The sequence below is a fragment of the Mytilus californianus genome, unplaced genomic scaffold (assembly GCF_021869535.1).
Source record: "Mytilus californianus isolate M0D057914Y unplaced genomic scaffold, xbMytCali1.0.p SCAF_3, whole genome shotgun sequence".
Lineage (NCBI taxonomy): Eukaryota > Metazoa > Mollusca > Bivalvia > Mytilida > Mytilidae > Mytilus > Mytilus californianus.
This window is the reverse complement of record NW_026262679.1, coordinates 75,789,469-75,810,086: the sequence shown is the minus strand read 5'-3', so window position 1 is coordinate 75,810,086 and position 20,618 is coordinate 75,789,469. Positions and strand designations below refer to the sequence as shown.

General features: G+C 33.4%; 2 protein-coding genes across 3 annotated transcripts; both read right to left on the bottom strand.

Annotated features, from left to right (window-relative positions):
- Positions 1–7,864: 7,864 nt before the first annotated feature.
- LOC127733243 (glutamic acid-rich protein-like) lies at positions 7,865–12,123 on the bottom strand. The gene is made up of 2 exons (XM_052242561.1): positions 12,065–12,123; positions 7,865–10,045 (listed from the first exon to the last, which is right to left on the bottom strand). Exon 2 carries the CDS (start codon positions 10,008–10,010, stop codon positions 7,992–7,994), a length of 2,019 nt encoding a protein of 672 aa, XP_052098521.1. The 5' UTR covers positions 10,011–10,045; positions 12,065–12,123; the 3' UTR covers positions 7,865–7,991.
- A 3,112-nt stretch (positions 12,124–15,235) lies between these two features.
- On the bottom strand, positions 15,236–17,581 carry LOC127733255 (histidine-rich glycoprotein-like). 2 transcript variants are annotated; one of them, XM_052242595.1, is made up of 2 exons: positions 17,444–17,581; positions 15,236–16,598 (listed from the first exon to the last, which is right to left on the bottom strand). In XM_052242595.1, exon 2 carries the CDS (start codon positions 16,558–16,560, stop codon positions 15,496–15,498), a length of 1,065 nt encoding a protein of 354 aa, XP_052098555.1. In that variant the 5' UTR covers positions 16,561–16,598; positions 17,444–17,581; the 3' UTR covers positions 15,236–15,495. The 2 variants fall into 2 exon arrangements, with proteins under 2 accessions (XP_052098555.1, XP_052098556.1); XM_052242596.1 differs by lacking the exon at positions 17,444–17,581 and adding an exon at positions 17,261–17,420.
- Positions 17,582–20,618: the final 3,037 nt, after the last annotated feature.

Genomic DNA, 20,618 nt, shown 5'->3' with positions numbered 1-20,618 from the left:
AACTTGAGTTTGCCTCAACCAAATGTTATGAAACTTATACACAATGCTTATTACCACAAAATACAGATCATGTTTGAATTTTGGTGGCGTCACTTTAATCGTTCTAGATTTATGCCCATTTATAAATGGACAAATTGCAAAATTTTTAGTTTCCGTTCTCTAACTTAAGTTTGCCTCAACCAAATGTTATGAAACTTATACACAATGCTTATGACCACAAAATACAGATCAAGTTTGAATTTTGGTTGCGTCGCTTTAAACGTTCTAGAGTTATGCCCCTTTATTAATGGAAAAATTGCAAAAGTTTTAGTTTCCGTTCTTTAACTTAAGTTTGCCTCAACCAAATGTTATGAAACTTATACACAATGCTTATTACCACAAAATACAGATCAAGTTTGAATTTTGGTTGCGTCACTTAAACCGTTCTAGAGTTATGCCCATTTATAAATGGAAAAGTTGCAAAATTTTTAGTTTCCGTTCTCTAACTTAAGTTTGCCTCAACCAAATGTTATGAAACTTATACACAATGCTTATTACCACAAAACACAGATCAAGTTTGAATTTTGGTGGCCACACTTTAACCGTTCTAGAGTTATGCCCCTTTATAAATGGAAAAATTGCAAAATTTTTATTTTCTTCTAAATATCAAGTAATTTTTAAAATTGGAGTTATCTTCCTTTGCCCATGATTATAGTTGAATCAACTACAATCAAAGCTTTACACAATGCAATGTTTAATTTTGACTTCCACTGATAAAACACAGATCAAGTTGAATTTGGATAGTGTCACTTTAACCATTATTGAGTTATGCCCCTTTATAAACATAAAAATTGCTGAATTTTTCGTTTCAGTTCTCTAACTTTGGTTTGTTTCAACCAAATGTTATAAAACTTATACACAACCGTTCTAGAGTTATGCGTGTTTACAAATAGAAAAATTGCTGAATTTTTAGTTTCTGTTTCTACTTAAGTTAGCCTCAACCAAATGTTATGAGACTTACACACAATGCTTATTACCACAAAACTCAGATCAAGTTCAAATTTGGGTAGCGTCACTTTTACCGTTCTTCAGTTATGTCCCTTTATAACTATATGATATGCAAGCGGGGGCATCATCTGTGTCCACATGTGGACACTATCCACATTTATTTTTTTATCCCCTCTCTTTTTAATCTAATTAATCTAGAGAAACGATCGACAAAATACCACATCACAGATCATATAACAATCCCCATGTCTTCCCTAGTTTAATCAAGATAAGAATGAATTAAGATGTTGGGTCAAGATGTGTAACAGTAAAATGCTCGAGCAGTACCCCCTTCACAAACAATTGTGTCATATATATATTATCGACATATTTAAAATATCCAACCAATGTATATGTTACAGTACAAATTAGAATTCAAGAGGATCCAGAATCATCCTAATACAAATTGGAATTCCAATATCTGCTAATAGAAATTTGAATATGCTGTACAAATAAAAATTAAAAAATCTCCTGGTGGAAATTGGGATATCCAGATTTATACTAGGAGGATTCTGGGTTGTACCAAATTTCTAGTAGGATCCATGATTTTACGGGAAAAAACAATAGTTAGTATGATTCTGGATTCTACTGGATCTTTTTTTATTTATTTATTATTTTTACTGATGCACTTGATAAGTAGAAAAACGATAAATTAATAAATATATTATAAAAATAAGGAGATGTTGAATGCTTTCCAATCATAAAACTATCCATCAAGTTCAAATGAAGCGGATATAAGCAATTATAGACAACCGTACGGCCTTCAACAAGAAAAACCCATACCGTATAGACGACTATAAAAGGCCCGACATGAAAAATGTGAAACAATTCAATTGAGAATTTATATCAAAATAATTTACGAAAAACAATATGACAGACATGAACCAACGACAACCACTGAACTACAGGCTCCTGACTAGGGATATGAACATAAAGAATGTGGCGGTGTTCAACTCTCTCCTCACATGCACTGTAAATCTAAGTGTTAATAAATAGAACACTGCTTGAACGCTTTTTTGTAACACTTTTTGAACGTGTAATGGTGTTCCAAATGTTTACACTAGTGTTCATCAATTGAATGTGTGGTGTTCAGTTTTTAATGCCTTTGTGTTTCATTTTTGAACACTTAGTGTTCAACGATTTAACGTGTCCGAATGTTCAAAATCTTAATACGTCGACGCGTTCAACAGCCATGTAACACTTTTTGAACACATAGAACATGTTTAAAGCCAAAGTGTTAAGATTCAGAACACCAGACGTTAACTTTCAGAACAGTTGACATAAGTGTTCAAAGTGATGGTGTTCAAATGTGGAACATGTTCTATTTTCAAGCGTACATAATTTTCCATAAGTACTCAACTTAAATAAACTGTTATAAAAACTATATTCAATCAGGCAAAATATAACAATAAAACATATTTTAACAAGTAATTCTTTATGTAATCAAATGAGCATATTATATGTAAGAAAAGTACACCAGATACCTTATGATATCACAAGTAACAGTCAGTGAAATCACATACATAATGTTTTTAAACTGACTTAATATATATCACAAATAATGATTTTCCCCTACATGACTAGATAGTTGCAACATCATTTGTATCCTAACCAAAAAAGATTGTCAATGTGATAATTAGATAGTTTATGATATAGGTATTTGTCACAATGAAAGTTTAAAAGTTTGCAAATTCCAACAGTTCTTGTACGACCACATACAATGTACGCTCCACTTTTCAGTGCATCTTCACTTAAAGCTATCAACTGGTGGCATTTTATGTGTTGTTATCAACTTCCAATGTCAAAATCCTCCACAACAAGGAATGTCTATGAGTCTATATATCCTGCAAAATAAAATTAAAAATTAATAGAAGAGAGTTTTTCATAAAGCATCAAATTATGCAATGCTTGTTATGCTTTAATGTCGATATATACTAGTGTACAAATTGATATTCTATAGCAATGAAATGCAAGTTTTGACATTATAAATTACAAAAGTCGATTTCTTGACCTAAGGTGAACAGATAGAAATGATACACCCACATAAGCTATTGATATACATATATTGTCATACCTTTTTTCGACATCTTTCTTTTTTCCACCACTTTATAGCATTTTGGGATTATTGGCCACCGGTTCCTAATTCAAACATTTTAATCTAACGATTCCTGCAAATAAAAAAACAAATGCATTTTCTAAGTCAAAAATGGTGTTCCAAATGTTTGCACTAGTGTTCATCAATTGAATGTGTGGTGTCCAGTTTTTAATGCCTTTGTGTTTCATTTTTGAATACTTGATGTTAGAGTTCTTAACACTTAGTGTTCAGCTAATGTATGTGGATGTCGAAAATCATCATTTATTCTGTATAACAGACAGACTGTTTATTTATTAGTTTAGGAAATCATCAGAACAAAGCTGACAGTTATTTACGTTTATATCTAAAGCCCGTTTTTTAATTCGTCTTTTATGTTGAATATTGAAAATTTGGATATAACAGTTATGAATATTTGACAAATATATATCTGGCATGAGAAAATAACAAGGAAGCCATCGAACTACCTATGGAGATTATTCTAACTTGTTACTTACTTCTTTCGTGTTCATATGGGATAGAAGTCCCTTCTCCAGTTCTCTTTCTTATGTGTATCCATGCTTCGTTTAACCGCCTAAATCGCCAGCCGATATCTGTTTCCTGTATTTGGTATCCTGGTATATTTTTTTTAACACGAGGTGTTCAAGATTTCGAGCGATTTGAACACTGATTGAACATGTAATGTTAATAAAATGAACGGATCATGAAATAAGATAAACATCGACATATTTTTATTACGATATTATCATAACAGGCCTCATTGATATGCATAATTATGTCACTTATAAGTAAAACTAGTACTGTATATATAAATAAATAATAAAATAAATTCATAAACTATACATATATGCCAGCTTGGAAGTTTAATATTTCACAATTACTAAAATATTAGCCAAAAATTCACAAGATCATCATCCTGCGTATACATTCATATTTTTTAAAGAATTTCTTTTTGAATTTGCCAATTGGAAGGATAGAAAATCGGACAAACGACTATCTTCTTTTTTAGATCAGAATTTGAACACCGGTGTTCACTGCGTCTGAACACACATGTTAATATTTTTAACACAAACGTTAAAACTTGAACACGTCTCTAAGCATGAACATATGACGTTAAAATATTGAACATTCGATGTACAAATTTTGAACGCGTCCGGACGCGTCAGGCGTCAGGTATATTTACAGTGTGGGACAGTGGTGTTACAGCACAACATAAGTACAAACTGCAAAAATCGGTTGCAATTTACTTAAATCAGAAGCCGGAACGAGACACAAAACAACTAACATAACATCAATTGACACAAAGCACCGAAATAATATTGCCACTTTTTAAACAAAATATAGCAAATTACATGAACTTTCCTGACATTTGCTAATACGTGTATTTTGTTTTGGGTATTTCGATAAGCTAGCAAACATTTGACTTTACAACATGAACAGAGTTCAGGGAAACATAATTTGCGTAAATTAACAAGATTGTCTTTTGAATACCAATATCTAAAATTTAGAATGTTTTTGTAAAATTATGTTACAAACGACATTTAAAAAAAAACTGAATCAATTTTAACTGATAGACATGTACCTCCAATAAAATTTTGGTTTCGGTTAAAATGTCCTTATGATTACTCAAAATTTGCCATAATCGAAGTGTTTAACCATAAATAGTAATCTATAATTTAATCAAATGTTCTGAAATACATGTACACTAAAGTGTCGTTTAAACTTTAAAGGGGAATTAGCTACAACATATATAAAAAAAAAATATGATTTTTTTTTGTTCAATCATTAACGAAAGCGAAATAGTGAAATAGGGAAATAATAATTCGCTTTTAGCAGCCAGTTTAGTTAAATGTTGTCAAAATAAGCTAAGAAACATCACTGATGAATTATTCACTTGCAAGTGAATGATTCGACCTCATTGAATCCGTATCCATGTGACCTTCAATTTAACCCCTTAGCTAGAGATTGGTTACGCATGTATAAGGCGTGTTCAACCATTAAAAGGAAAATAATGTCAACATTGAAAGTGAACCAAAAGTGAACATTTCGTTGACTGATTCGATCCACAAACAATCATTCTTATACAGGTAAAAACGATGATTAACTTATTTTCTTAACCTATAACATGAAATCAAACAGACCTAGAAAAATCCAAGTGCACGTGGTCGCTATCTATCAATATTGATGTTTATGTTTATATCGGGTTATGTGACCGTCGGTAGTCTTCGGAGGTCATCTCGATGGTTAATTAGATGGCGTCTAGACTACAATACACACGAAATGCTGATATATATATTATCGAGTCTATGTATTGTGAATGGTTTATTTCAGACTTATTGTAATTTGGATATACGTTTTAGTATGTCATAAATCAAGTATGAGAATTTAAATCAAATCGATGAACATGAATTTTACAGCTAATGCCCATAAGTAACTAATATTGAACCTGAATACTGTGAATGTTAGTAAAGATTGAAGACTTTTAGAACAAAGCTCTGCTGTGAAATAAATTCTTATGAAATTGGCCCAACCTGTTTCTTTGTGATTAAGACAAGTCTGATAATGTTATAAACTATTTCTATATAAAGAAAACATGATATTTCTTTTATTGTGTCTATTTAGTAATCATCTAGTACAATCCAGGACCCTCCTAGAGAAAATTTTGATATCTCAATTTCAACTAGTAGATAATGGAATTCTGATTTGTACTGGATTTTGATAAGTATAAATCCGAATTCCGATTTGTACTAGGAGGATTCCTGACCTTACGGAATTCCAATTTGTACTGTATATATACTAAAAGGTAAGAACTGGCGATTCACTCGAGCCCGTTGTATGCTGGCTGTAAAGAACACTTTGTATTTTTTTTTTTGGTATTTTTGAGTGTTTTATGGAATTAGGGAACTTAAAAAAGGTTTCTTTCGACAGAAAGCTGGGTGAAAGCACCTAGACAATCAACAGGTATGAATTGTCATCATTTCAATTACTAGTATCATAATTATAACCCTTGTAAAATTACCATGAACCAAATGTGTGTTGACAGTGCTTATTCAACTCTAATTCCATCCTTCTCAATGATTTTTAAAGTGATGGAGAGCTTGTCATTCGTGAACTTGCTAGAAACAGTCACCGTCGAAATGTGTATACAATAAACAGAAATGAATTTCATCATTTACTAACATTATAATTCAAGCCATCCTAGACTAGTCTTTCTCCATATAGAAAGCGAAGCATATACGAGGCTTTCACTATATATATATACTAATAACCTCTTCACGTTTTAAATGCAGTCCAACAAAGTTAGAACTGCAATACTTTTTCTTTTAAATCAGTAAGTCCTAAGTCAGGAATCTAATGTTCAGTAGTTGTCGTTTGTTGATGTGGTTCATAAGTGTTTCTCGTTTCTCGTTTTTTACATAGATTAGACCGTTGGTTTTCCCGTTTGAATGGTTTTACACTAGTAATTTTGGGGGCCCTTTATAGCGTACTGTTCGGTGTGAGCCAAGGCTCCGTGTTGAAGACCGTACTGTGACCTAAAATTGTTTACTTTTATAAATTTTGACTTGGATGGAGAGTTGTCTCATTGGCACTCATACCACATCTTCTTATATCTATATATCGTTACCTCGGCGGTTTTTCAGGGCCAACCTCAACACCGCCTGTGCTGTGCCCAGTGTCCAGTGCCCTATAAACCATTCGGCTACATAGAAATAAAGTTGTGGACAATTAAGAACAATATCAAACGCTTATATTAAATAAACCCTTTATGGGTTCTTGATTAGATTAATAAAATTCTTCTTCTATTATATTCCTCTCCTTGCCGACTTAGTCCAAGTATTGTAACAACTGCATGATATGTGTATATAGCAGATCTTTTTAATATATTGGAAGCTATGATCAATGCTATTTACAGTAATACCCTCTATTTCTGATCATATAAGCGAGCTAATGAATGATAAAAATTACAACGTGAGAAAAATTACACAATCTGATCTGTCTGACACTGAAATTACAAAAAAGTAAGGAAAAAATGCAAACTATATTTCGAAAATCTTTCATAAAATAAATAACAATGCTTTCTTGTTAAAATGCGTTTTCTCTTCATTGCATCGTAAATGCATTTTTTTTATAAGAAATAAAAGTTAGATGAGCATTTTTTATAGCTTTATTTTAAAAAAAAGCATGCATAATGTGACGGATAATTGAAAAAAGTATAATTTTGGATTCGACCGAATAGCTTTTCGATACTATTAACTTACATTTTGGCATTGCAAGCTGTCGTGCATTACTCAAACTTTTTATGACGTTTTACACTACATCCGTTTAGTGTGAACTGATTGATAATTTAGTCTGGGAGAACATGATTCATTTATTAGTTGTAATTGACTTTGACCTATCTTTCAGTAACTGCGTGTACTTAAATCGGTGTTTTCAAGTGTGTCTATTGATTTGGTGTTGTTTTTCTTTTTGGTGCATCGTACGGATCAATTGAGTTATATACTAGACATCGACATACTACATAGTAATTCAAAATGTCTGCTTCAAATTTAGGCAATTAAGATGTAATGATTGCAAATTTAAAATCTTATTGTTATCAGAAACTTTTAGAGAAATTACAAGAACAGCAAACCGGTGTCTTTAAATTGGAAATACAGTTTTGCAATTATAAATTAGTGTTCTGATGATACAGCATCATTTTTGTGAGAAAAAAAAAATTAAGCATCATTTCCTCAAATCAAGCTCTTTTTTATTTCATGTATTACATCATTTTTCTGTATTTCATGTTTTTACATCATTCTTCTGTATTTCATGCATTTACATCATTCTTCTGTATTTCATGTATTTACATCATTCTTCTGTATTGATTGTATCATTAGTGTCCTCTTGGTTGTGTGTCATTTTCACTGTTTGCGTCTGTTGGTTGTGTGTCATTTTCACTGTTTGCATCTGTTGGTTGCTTGTCATTTTCACAGTTATCATCTGGTTGTGTTTCAATTATATTATTTTTCTCTGTTGGTTGTTTTTCGATTGCATCATTTTCCTCTGTTGCTTGTTTTTCGATTGGATCATTTTCCTCTGCTGGTTGTTTTTCGATTGGATCTTTTTCCTCTGTTGGTTGTTTTTCGATTGGATCGTTTTCCTCTGCTGGTTGTTTTTCGATTGGATCGTTTTTCTCTGTTGCTTGTTTTTCGATTGGATCGTTTTCCTCTGCTGATTGTTTTTCGATTAGATCATTTTCCTGTGCTGGTTGTTTTTCCTTTTTGTTATTTACATTCTTCTCTTGATGATCCTTTACATGTAGCCCTTTTGTATGTGCCTTCTTAACATGATGTATCTCACTTAGATGCCTCTCCTTTTCCTGGTGTGTCCCCTTTGCATATACACCCTTAACATTATGCATTTCCTTCGCATGTCCCTCATTTGCTTTGTGTTCCTGTTTTTGGTGTTCCTCTTTTACATCATGTTTCTCTTTTGGATGTGCTACTTTTACATCATGTTTCTCTTTTGGATGTGCTACTTTTACATCATGTTTCTCTTTTGGATGTGCTACTTTTATATCATGTTTCTCTTTTGGATGTGCTACTTTTACATTGTGTGAATGTACCTCGTTTACATCATGTTTCTCCTTTGGATGAGCTACTTTTACATCATGTTTCTCTTTTGGATGTGCTACTTTTACATCATGTTTCTCTTTTGGATGTGCTACTTTTACATCATGTTTCTCTTTTGCATGGTGTGTATGTGCTTCTTTGACATCATGTTTCTCTATTGGATGTGCTTCTTTTACATTGTGGGGATGTGCTACTTTTACATCATGTTTCTCTTTTGGATGTGCTACTTTTACATCATGTTTCTCTTTTGCATGGTGTGTATGTGCTTCTTTGACATCATGTTTCTCTTTTGGATGTGCTTCTTTTACATGGTGGGGATGTGCTACTTGTACATCATGTTTCTCTTTTGGATGTGCTTCTTTTACATTGTGTGAATGGGCTTCTTTTACCTCATGTTTCTCTTTTGGATGTGTAACTTTTACATGGTGGGAATGTGCTTCTTTTACATCATGTTTTTCTTTTGGATGTACTGATTTTACATGGTGTGAATGGGCTTCTTTTACATCATGTTTTTCTTTTGGATGTGCTCCTTTTACATGGTGTGAATGTGCTTCTTTTACATCATGTTTCTCTTTTGGATGTGCTCCTTTTACATTATGTGGATGTGCTTCTTTTACATCATGTGTCTGTTTTGGATGTGCTACTTTTACATGGTGTGAGTCTGTTGTGTGTGATTTCTTTATATGGTGTTTTTCCTTATGGTGTGTCTCTGGTGCATAATGCGTCTCTTTTGAATTAATTTCATTATCATTGAGTGTCTTCTTGGGATGTGCTTCCTTTACATGATGTGTCTCATTTAGATGTACCTCATTCACATGGTGTGTCTTTTGTGTATGTGTCTTCTTTGTATGATGTTTCTCCTTTGGATGTGCATCCTTTGCATGAGTTTTCTCTTTTGAATGTGTAGCTTTTCCGTGCTTTGTCTCTTTTAAATGTGATATTTGGTGGATATCTTTTGGGTTTTCGTCTTCTTCCTGTGTGTCTTTCTCTAACTGATGAGTTTCTTTTCTTGAAAGACGAGAATTACTTGAAAGGTGTTTTATTTTAGATTCGGGCGCCTTTTGGACATTTGGATGGTATTTCGGTGAATGTTCCTTTTTTGGCGAATATATCTTTTTGTTCAATGTTTGAGCATTTTCTGACTCGTGGTTGTCACCAGTCTTTTCTGTCGCGTAAGGATCACCAGTCTTTTCTATCGCGTAAGTATCACCAGACTTTTCTGACGCATGCGTGTCCTCCTGCGGACTAATTGCCTCTGTAGAAGCAATTTCCTTCTCCATATCGTCTATTTCTCAATTTTGCGTCTTCCACTTATCTGCAAAAAAAGTCAATTTTTAAAAGACACAATTTGAAGCTGTTTTTTTGTGTTCCACGCCTACGAGAAAAAGATATACATAGTGTTTTTCGATCTGTGCGTCTGCAAGTTCGTCTTAAATGTTGATGGTTTACTAAGTTAGTTTATCTCACAAACTTGAAACTAAGTACACATATTCATTATGATGCGAACTATTTAAGAGAACTATAAAATAAAAATTATGTGCAGAATTAGAGGTTTGACACAGATTTTGCGGTTCCTTGGTTAAAGTTTTGGTTAAGGATGTTTGCTCCTCTTGTTTTTTAATTTTTGCTAGATTTTCGGAATCTTCTGGTTTTATCCATGAATTGCCATTAAAAAATTTTGCCCGCTAACCCCTACTTTTCATAATTTTATTACATATAGTTTAAAAAGCCATATTTGAAAATCTTATGAAATCCTTGTTATTTTTTCATAGATTTTGAAACAAAAAAGCGGCCAATGTTAAATGTATGAAAAGTCTAGAGAGAATCATTTCCCGCCAAATTTTCACTGGCTTATATCTCGAAAACAAGCACACATACCATTCAATTTTTTTCAGCTTTTTTAGTTCCTTTATTCATACACTTTCAATTTATAAAAGTCTTTTAAAGAGCTTGTTATTTTTAAGCAGAGTAGATGTTTCTAAAATATACTAAATTAAGATTTTGACCCAGTTTTTGTTTCAGTGATATTCTTGGTATCTGGTATGAATAGAATGAGAAAAAAAGAAAAGAAAAAAAAGTTTTTCACTATGTCTGATGATTAATCCTACGCATGTGTTTGTTATCGTTTAAATCAATTAACTTATGAGGTCAGGACTTTGGTCAACTCTTCCTTCCCTTAGATACTTTTGGATGTGTACCTCCGGCAAGACGTAGTTTACGAATGAAACAGTGTCATCTCGACGCTAGGGCCATGGTATTTTTAAAAGGACTCGTTGTTTTACGATCAATCCAACGCATGCGTGTGTTATCGTTCAAATCAACTTATGAGGTCAGGACTTTAGTTAAATCTTCCTTCCCTTAGATACTTTTGGATGTGTACCTCCAAGACGTAGTTTACGAATGAAACAACATCATCTCGACGCTAGGGCCATGGTATTTTAGGACTCGTTGTTTTACGATCAATCCAACGCATGTGTGTGTTATCGTTCAAATCAACTTATGAAGTCAGGACTTTGGTTAAATCTTCCTCCCCTTAGATACTTTTGGATGTGTACCTCCAAGACGTAGTTTACGAATGAAACAGCATCATCTCGACGCTAGGGACTTGGTATTTTAGGACTCGTTGTTAATTTACTCGTTGATTGATGACTGCTTAGCGTCAAGGTGAGTTCGGTGATAACTGAAGACAATTTTAGATCGTGGCTCTATTGCAATATATTCTTTCCTATCAATTTATTTACGCCAATCATATATCCTTATCGTCTGCATAGTAAAAATCTTTCGTGCCGTTTGTCCGAATCGTGTGATAGTGGTGTATACAGTTGTTTTAATAATTGTAAAGCACATGCCTGTTTGATTCTTTTAATGTAGAAGATAGGCCCGCCCAACGGAAACGGTGGCGGATCCAGGATTTTAGGTTAGGGGGTGGTCGCAACCTTAAATTTTCGCCGAGCGGAGCGATGCGAAATTTTTTTGAGGTAAAATTATCGAAATATTCTTCAAGAGTGTAGAGAAAACCCATGCTTTGCAAATTTATGGGGGGGGGGGCGCACGCCCGCCACACCCCCGTCTGAATCCGCCCCTGGGAAAACAAACAACCATTATATTAAACAAAACAAAAAACAAAAATAAAAAAATTGAGTGCAATGGATGAACCATAAATTTTCTTCAGGCTGACTGAAATATTGTACGAAATAACAAACTTAGGGGATAAGTTAAAACTAGCTAAGCACATAAACATGAAACGCGAGAAGCGACAAGGGAAATATTGCATTCACATATTGCACTCAAACTAAAGTATTACTTAATTCGAAGCATTGAACTATTGACTGACCTGATATATGTTGTTTCTTACATTTTCTACTGTACCCAGTGCATTGAGTGACTTCAAATAAAGTTAAGTCACAAAAACACAACGTCATGGATGTACTTTGCCTACTTTAGGTTGTCGTATTCCCGGAAAATTCAATCACCTTGTGAACACCAACCGCGTTTGGTGCTTAGCAAAAAGTCGCAAATATTACAGTATATTAAATAAAGTCAATGAATTGTTAAGGTTTGAAAAGATGTATAACATTGAAAATTAACGGAAAAGGTAGTTGGCCACCATTTAAAACTTAAGACCTTCAAAGGTATGTTTCAAAAAAAAGTTCTCGTTATTTTTATTGGCCATCAACGGCCTACAGTGGTGAACGAACTCCTGTAAGTTTCTTACTATAGCGAGAGCTAAAGAGTAACGAACTCTTAAAACGTCTCTTAGCTCCATAACGTATTTTTGGAAAGAACTCAAATATATTTATGTCAGATTTTAATTAACTGACCATTTTCAATGTTGAACAGATTTGCTATTTAATTGATAGCGTACAGATAAATTTTGTTTTTACAATACTAACAGCTTTTGGAAATTGCCAAAGTAACGAGTAGCATCTACTGATTCAGTGCGGCTACTCTCAATTTAGGTAAAAAGGGTCTGTTTTTGTGGGAAGAACATCAATTCGCTATAATTGTTGCGAAAGCGAGACAAAGCGATCATATATTCCGTCGGCGTCAACATTTAGGTTCCTTCTGTGATTAAACTTTTTTGTAGACATCAAGAACTTTGACAAACCTTTTATGGAATTTTATGAAATTTGGACAGAAGCTTTTCTATGACCAAAAAGACAGCGTCCACAGCAAAATTTTGAACATGTTTATTTTAATTTTTCTGTATACTATTATTAAATAGACTTAGTTTTTTTTTTACAGTTAATAATACGATATTGTCTAAGGTGAAAGTATATCATCAGTCATCAATAACTTTGACTAACCTTCATGGAACTTTACATAAGTTGGACAAAAGCTTTTTCATAACTAAAAGATAGTATCCAGAGCAAAAGCAAACACAAACAACAAATATTTGTCCTTACTTTGCTGATAAAAGGGCGTATGAAGTAGATACAGACTGGGGTTAAAGTTTGTTACACATCAATCTATTTGTCAAACCTTCATCGAATTGTCTGAAACTTCGGCAGCTTTTTTTATATATAATTAAGAGATTTAATCCGAGGCAAAATTTTTTACTATATTTTGTTTTTCATTTTTCAGTTTTTTACTGAAATATCGACTTAGTTTTTAGCAGTTGACATTACAGACTGTCTGGGATTAAATAGATTTTGCATGATACATTTGTAAACCTTTATGGATTGTTATAAAACTTGGACAGAAGCAAATCTTTAAGATCAAGAAATAGCATCTGAAGAAAAAGATTAATGTGTTTATCAATTCTGTATTTTACTGATAAACGGACTCCATTTTTACAGTCAAAATTACACTATTCACTGACAGCAGCAATCGCAGACAAGACACATAGTTCCGCGGAACCCTTCACGAATGTTTTACAGTTCGAAGCAGGACTAAAAAGTTTCGTCTTTCTTCATTGAGACTTATGAACAGTTTTGTTTTTAGGCGTTGCAGAAATTCGTGTCTTCTTGTATATTCACGAAGTTTTTGCCACGGTTTCCTGAAGTAGCGAGCACATTTTGACCCTGCTTTCCAAATTATGTGCTGCCTTTTATTTGCTTGTTCAAGATAGTGGTAATCCTATTGGTAGCTGGATTGTGTGTTTGACTATTATGGAATTCTTTAGTCTAGATAGACAAAGGGCGAGTTTGTGCTCACCTTTATCTGGCTTGACCACACCACATTGTGTTCCTGAACTAAGTCAGGCAAGTATAGGACTATGTGTTGTTCGTTGTTGTTTGTCTTTTGTTTGTTCTATCTTTTCGGAGGAGTCGGATGTGGTCTTTTGTACTGTTCTATATTTTTGGTAATTCGTATTATCCTTTTTTATCTATTACAGTATTAAATCTAGTGGGAAGTTCAGCGACCGATATAAGAGTATAGATCGGCATGCTTTCATATTATCAGGCTAAACTTTTAAACCTTACTTTCTGTTACTGTGAGAATCTTTGAAACGATATTGTTTATTGTTTTGCTTGTTTTGAGTATTTTGTTATTTTTTAACCGGTATATCTATGTTACTTTTCATGAACTGGTTTTTACAGTATAAAAATAAGGAGATGTGGTATGATCGCCAATGAGACAACTATCTACCGAAGTTCAAATGAAGTGGATGTAAGCAATTATAGGCAACCGTAGGGCCTTCATCAATGAGAAAAACCCATACAGTATGGTCGGCTATAAAAGGCCCCGACATGAAATATGAAACAATTCAATTGAGAAAACTAACGGCTCTTTTCTATTATGTACCTTTTGTTAATCTATTGATCGTTATAGATATAAAGAGGGAGGGTAAAGGTTAAAGCAAAACAAAGAAAAACTCATTCATCGCCGCAACGTGTCCATGTGCTTTTCCCAAGTCAGGAAAGTCGTCAGAGGTTGTTTGTTTTTGTCTCACCTGCGACGAAAGTTACAGAATGAGAGACATGAATTACAATCCGGCGGAGGCGATGACGGCGAAAACTATTTGTATAAAGCTTTTTATTTCAGAAGGTAGAAGACCTGGATGCTTCTTACCTTGTATGCAGATACCTTATGTTACGAAGTTTCCGTCTGTCATATGTCCTTTGTACTTGACCTCATTTTCATGGTTCAGAGACTGCTTGAAACAAAAATATATTTTTTTTTTGTCATGTTAAATACTCTCTTATTATGAGTAATATGAAAACTATATTTGGTATATGGGATTCTTGCAAGGTCTACACGTCCATCAGACAAGGTTCACTTGACCTTGAACTCATTTATTGGATTGGTGGCCAATGTTTTAAGTTTTCGTTTTCAAGTCTGTATCTCAGATACTATTAGCAATTATTACTTTTTTTCTCATTTTTTCACGATTTTTTAGGATTTAGAGCTTGGCATAGAGTACATAAACCCGTTTATTGTTGATAACATTTTAACCCCTAGATATCTTTTGGTTGTTTGTGTCGTTAGGTTGCTGTCTTGTTGACGGATACCCCTCAGCTCCTATATTCAATTGTAAAGTTTGCTTTTAAACAAGAATAAATCATATTTTAATTTTGTAATTGACAAAAAAAAACAAACATCAAGTTGCTCTACATTTCTAAAGCCACGACGTTCATACAAAAAGTTCAAATTCTAAAATGAACATAGCATGCAAGTAATGAAGCTTCAATTGTCTTTAAAAAAAAAACACCGCCAGGGATGCTTATTTTAACCGGCAATAATTGGACAAAATTTGTGTCAGTTCCAAATTTGCATTGTTGAATAACGTCATCTTGGTTTATTAAAAGAAATCATTAAACACTATGATGATTCTGATAGGTCTTTATCGTGTTTAACGTGATGTTTTGGGTGATGTGCACCACTTGTATGATGTTTCTCTGTTGAGTGGCTTGCTACTTTGGGGTGGTGAGCTGCCTTAGGATGGTGTTCTTCTTTTGAGTGGTGCGAATCTTTATCATCGTGGTGGACCTTTTTTGAATGATTTGGAGCTTTAGTATGATGGGCGTCTTTCGGTTTTTCCTGGTCATGGTGTGTTTCTTTTTTATCATGCTCCTCTTTCGAATGTTCTGTAACTTCTTTCGTGTCCGTCTTCTTTGAATCGTGCTTTTGTTTTCCTGGGTGGTGAGCTGCTTTTACATGATGCATTTTTTTCGTGGGATGTTCCTTCAATCCAAGCGTTTCTTTAGTGGGGTGGTCCTTCGAATCAAGCGTTTCTTCAGTGGGATGTTCCTTCGAACCAAGCGTTTCTTCAGTGGGGTGTTCCTTCGAATCAAGCGTTTCTTCAGTGGGATGTTCCTTCGAATCAGCGGAATGTTCCTTCGAACCAAACGTTTCTTCAGTAGGATGTTCCTTCGAACCAAGCGTTTCTTCAATGGGATGTTCTTTCGAACCAAGCGTTTCTTTAGTAGGATGTTCCTTCAAACCAAGCGTTTCTTTAGAGTGGTGCCCTTCTTTATGTCCTTTTACATGATGTGTCTTATTCGAATGATGAGTTTCTTTAGTTGAATGGGGTTTATCTCCTTTTGAACCGTGCGTTTCTTTCAAGTGACCCTCTTCCTTTTTATGGTGCGTATCTTTAACGTGATGAGTCTGCTTAACATGGTGAGTTCCTTCTTTAGTGGAATGAGCCTTGGGTGTAGGGTGGGTTGTCTTGGACGGATGCCCCTTCTTGGCGTGGTGATTTTTTGCCGTGTCTTCAGATTTAGGAGTTTCTTTTGTCAAATCTTTCTCGTCTGAAGGATTACTTTTCTCCGGTGGAGAAAAGATATTTGTGGTTTTTCCATCCTGTGTTGTCTTCAATTGTTTTGAAAGACTATCTTCATTTTTCGATTCTATTACTTCCTTTTCTGAATGATCTTCACTCATTTTGGCTGATGATTTATATCGTTAAATTTGTGGACTACCTGTCGAAAAAAAAAAAGAAAGAACTAAAAGAAGTTAGTCATGAAAATTATTTTCGAACACAATCTGTCAAGTATAATTCGTCAGTTTCGTCAAATTTTGCATGAATTTTGCGTAGGCAGGTGCATCGTCGTCGATATTAACAAGAAGTTTTTATTTATCCTTTGCTTCGATTCCTTATTTCAAATACAACGAAATATCATTTACATTTCATTCTACAGTTCCTACTATTTTATGAATTGTTTAACTTGTTCTCGTCCTGTACATGCATGATATATTTGTTTCTGAGTATCAAACAAGCAACAATCCATCATTAATTCTAAATCGGCTTGAAATATTTGCAACTGGAAAAAAAAGAAAAAAAAAAACAGATATTTTGTTGAAGACCAGATCCTCGTATGTGTTCCTTATTCAAATCTGACATATTTATCCATACGTTTAACGGTAAGACATACCATCACTTCTTCGGTTTGAATTGCTTTTTTCATTTGCATATACTTTGAATGTGCGTGATAAAAGTGCGAGACATGTACCGGCCTTTGGATATTGCACTGATTTTTTTTGCAACACTGTCGCTTTTGAACTGTACTTTGTTTTCGAATGACTTTAACTACGGATCCCAGAAAAGATATGCATTTGATGTCATAGTTAAACGACAACTTACCAGTTTGAAAATACTTCCAACTTCTATTCAATTTCCATTTATACAAGTAACAATGACTTGCTTTCATATCATATTTAGTAACTTTGTAAAATATTGAAGCCCACCTTTGTTAGTTATGTTACCGGAAAACAAATGAAAATTAACGACGAAACGTATGAAAACTATAGCTACTTATCTTCTTACCTTTCGACAGCCTTGCAACAGTTTTCTCTTTACCTTGTGTTAAGATTTAAATGGCTAATGAAACTACGTTCTTTGTATAAATCTGACCAAGTTCAAGGAAACTGTTGATTCGTTGACGATCGAACACTTTGTTAGCGAATTTTAATGATTTTATTGTTTTTAAGCGTGACTCAAAATAAAAAAAAAATGAAGTTTCTATACTGTTGAATTATGTCTTAAAGGAAAAATGCATTGAAGGGAGTCGTGTATAGTTTCACCACCTTTGTAAATCGATATGTTTCTGTAATTAAAAAATTAAATTAATTGCTTTATTACCGATAAAACTTACTTGCACGACATTACTTGTGTTGATTTGAGATAAGGGTATAAACTTATCTTTTGTAAATTCAATAATATTGACTTTTAAATTAATCAAAATAAAAAGTAAACGCTTGTATCAAAATAAAGTTATAAGAGGCCCTGTTATAAATGTTGAAATGTACAATCTGAGAGCGATTTCATGTCACAGTTTTTTTTTTCCTTTTTAGGCCCTGACGTATTTTACTGTTGAATTGACCGCTTGTTCACGTATATTCCATTTCTTTGCTCCTAAATGAATAACATTAAAAGTGTAATTATTTGGAAATTATTCTGCATAACGTTTTCAGTCAACATCTTTTTAGGTATGTTGTTACAAACTCATCACGGAAATGCGCAAGTATTGAGATTCCAATGGGTTTCAGTCGTTTCCTTCAAGGACCTGTACGGCGATTCCGTTACAGATTTTACTAGAATTGATGTCCCCAAACAACATGAACTTTAAAGTCAATGAAGAGGAACATGTAGTCAAGTTGGAATGACCCCTCTTTTCCTCTACATTGACAGATTTAGACTGAGACTACTGTAACAGTAATAGTCTCAAGTACACAGGAGCCCTTTTCTTATATTCCTTAAAATATTTACCATTAATAATTGATTAATTGTTGTTTGCTTAATGTGCAGTGGCAAATATTTCATGCATATTTAGATTAAAGCCATTAACACACCAACTAACCCATTTCTGACTAGAGTTTACCACCTTCAAAGGTAAACTATTTTGGTTAAGTCCTGGGTCAATAAATGAACCATTTCTTATATCTACTATCTACAATTATTAACACCTTCTTTCTATCTTCTACAGTTTCAACAAAAACATATTGGGTCAAAAATTGTCATTCACTTGGGCAATAACTCATAAAAGGAGGTAACTGACAATTTCAGTCATGCTGAATTATTAATAGTTCTGTTTCTGCTGATAATTTCTATCATCTGCAGTTTCTGTTATTCCTTTATAGATTCCTAAAAAAAACATCAACATCATTTAAGGGCAATAACTCATATAAAGAATTGACTGACTATTTCAGCAATGGTGACTTTTTTTCCTGATAATTTTTGCTATTTACAGTTTCTTTCTACTACAATTTCTGCAAAGAAAACCTTTAAAAAACTAGATTTAGAGCCTCTATTGCTGAAGTGCATCTTCAACAAATGACACTTTTGTAAAAATCATCATTTAACAGGAATAACTCTATTAAGAGTTAACTCACAATTTCAGTGATGTTAATGTATTTGTAGATCTTATACTGCTGATCATTTTTCCTTTATAAAGTTTCTATTTATCTATTACAGTTTTTAAGATAATAGGCAAAAAATGCTAAAAAGATGGTAAAAATTATCATTAAAGGGCAATAACTCTGATAATGAGTTGACTGAAGATTTCGACCATAATGGCTTATTTGTAGAATTTGTCGATTATTTTTGATATTTGAAATTTCTGTCTATTACAGTTTTCAAGATATAATAGGTAGAAATGTATAAAGTGGGAAACTTTGTCATTATAGGGCAATAACTTCAATAAGGAATAGACTTTGGTCATGTTTACTTGTTTGTAAATCTTGTCTTGCTGATCAGTTTTGCTATATAAAGTTTCTATCTATCTATCATAGTTTTCTATATAATAGGCAACAATGCAACAAAAATAGAAAAAAATCATCATTAAAGGTCAATAACTTCAATAAGGTGTCGACTGATGATATCAATCATATTGCCTTATTTGTTGATCATATCTTGCTGTTCATTTTTGCTTTTTGTTTCTGTCTATCTATTATGGTTTTGTGATAAAAGGCAAAAATAAAAAAAAACTAGAAAAATTCTTTGTGTAAGGGCAATAACTCCTATAAGATGTTGTCTGACAGTTTTGATGTCAACAGACATTATGTTGATCTCAGCATTCTGAAAATTTTTGCTCTGTCAGATATATCTATAGCAGTTTTCAAGATAATAGACAAACATTGCATTTAACCCATATGTTCTGCTTTTAGTCATGTCGGCCATTTTTGGTTGCAGTCAGGGTCATCGGACACATTTTTAAAACTAGATACCATATTGATGACTGTGGCAAATTTCAGGTAAATTTAGTCCAGTAGTTTCAGAGAAGATGATCTTTGTAAAAGTTAACTCACGACAAAAACTACGGACAACAACAGACGACGAACGCCAAGTAATGGCAAAAGCTCACACTGGCCCTATCATTCCTTACGCCAAATACAGATGACCTATTAATTAAACTACCGGTACTGGACCTACCCACAAAAAACCAAAGATCAGTGATCAATGAAATGAGGTCAAAGTAAGGTGATCATTGTCTGAGAGATGTATAACTTGCAATGATTTAAATAACAAACAAAGTTGTCTTGTTGCTCATTATAAGTGAGAAAATCAGTATTTGTTAGATGTCCCTGAAAAATGACATATTCCAGACGGAAATTTCATAAGATTATACATCTGAATACAAGATTTGAAGAATCCTGAAGAATCACCTTATGAAATATTTAGCTTTTAATACCAATAGTTTGAGACGCTACCGGTTTAGCAACCCTATGTCTCACATTCTGCATCATTGGTTGCAGCCAAGATAATAGTGGTCAGTCCTATGACTCCCATAAAAAAATGTCAAATCAAAACGACAGTATAGTAGGGTCAACTATGCATGATGGCAAACACTATGAACAAGTATGAGAGTTTTATGTCAAACAGTCTCAGAGAAGTTGCATTCAAAAGCTGTTGTATGATAGTCTAACATATGGATAAAGTCACATTACTTCTGCAAGAATTTTGTCAAATCAAATAGGCTTATAGTTCTGTCAACTTCACATGA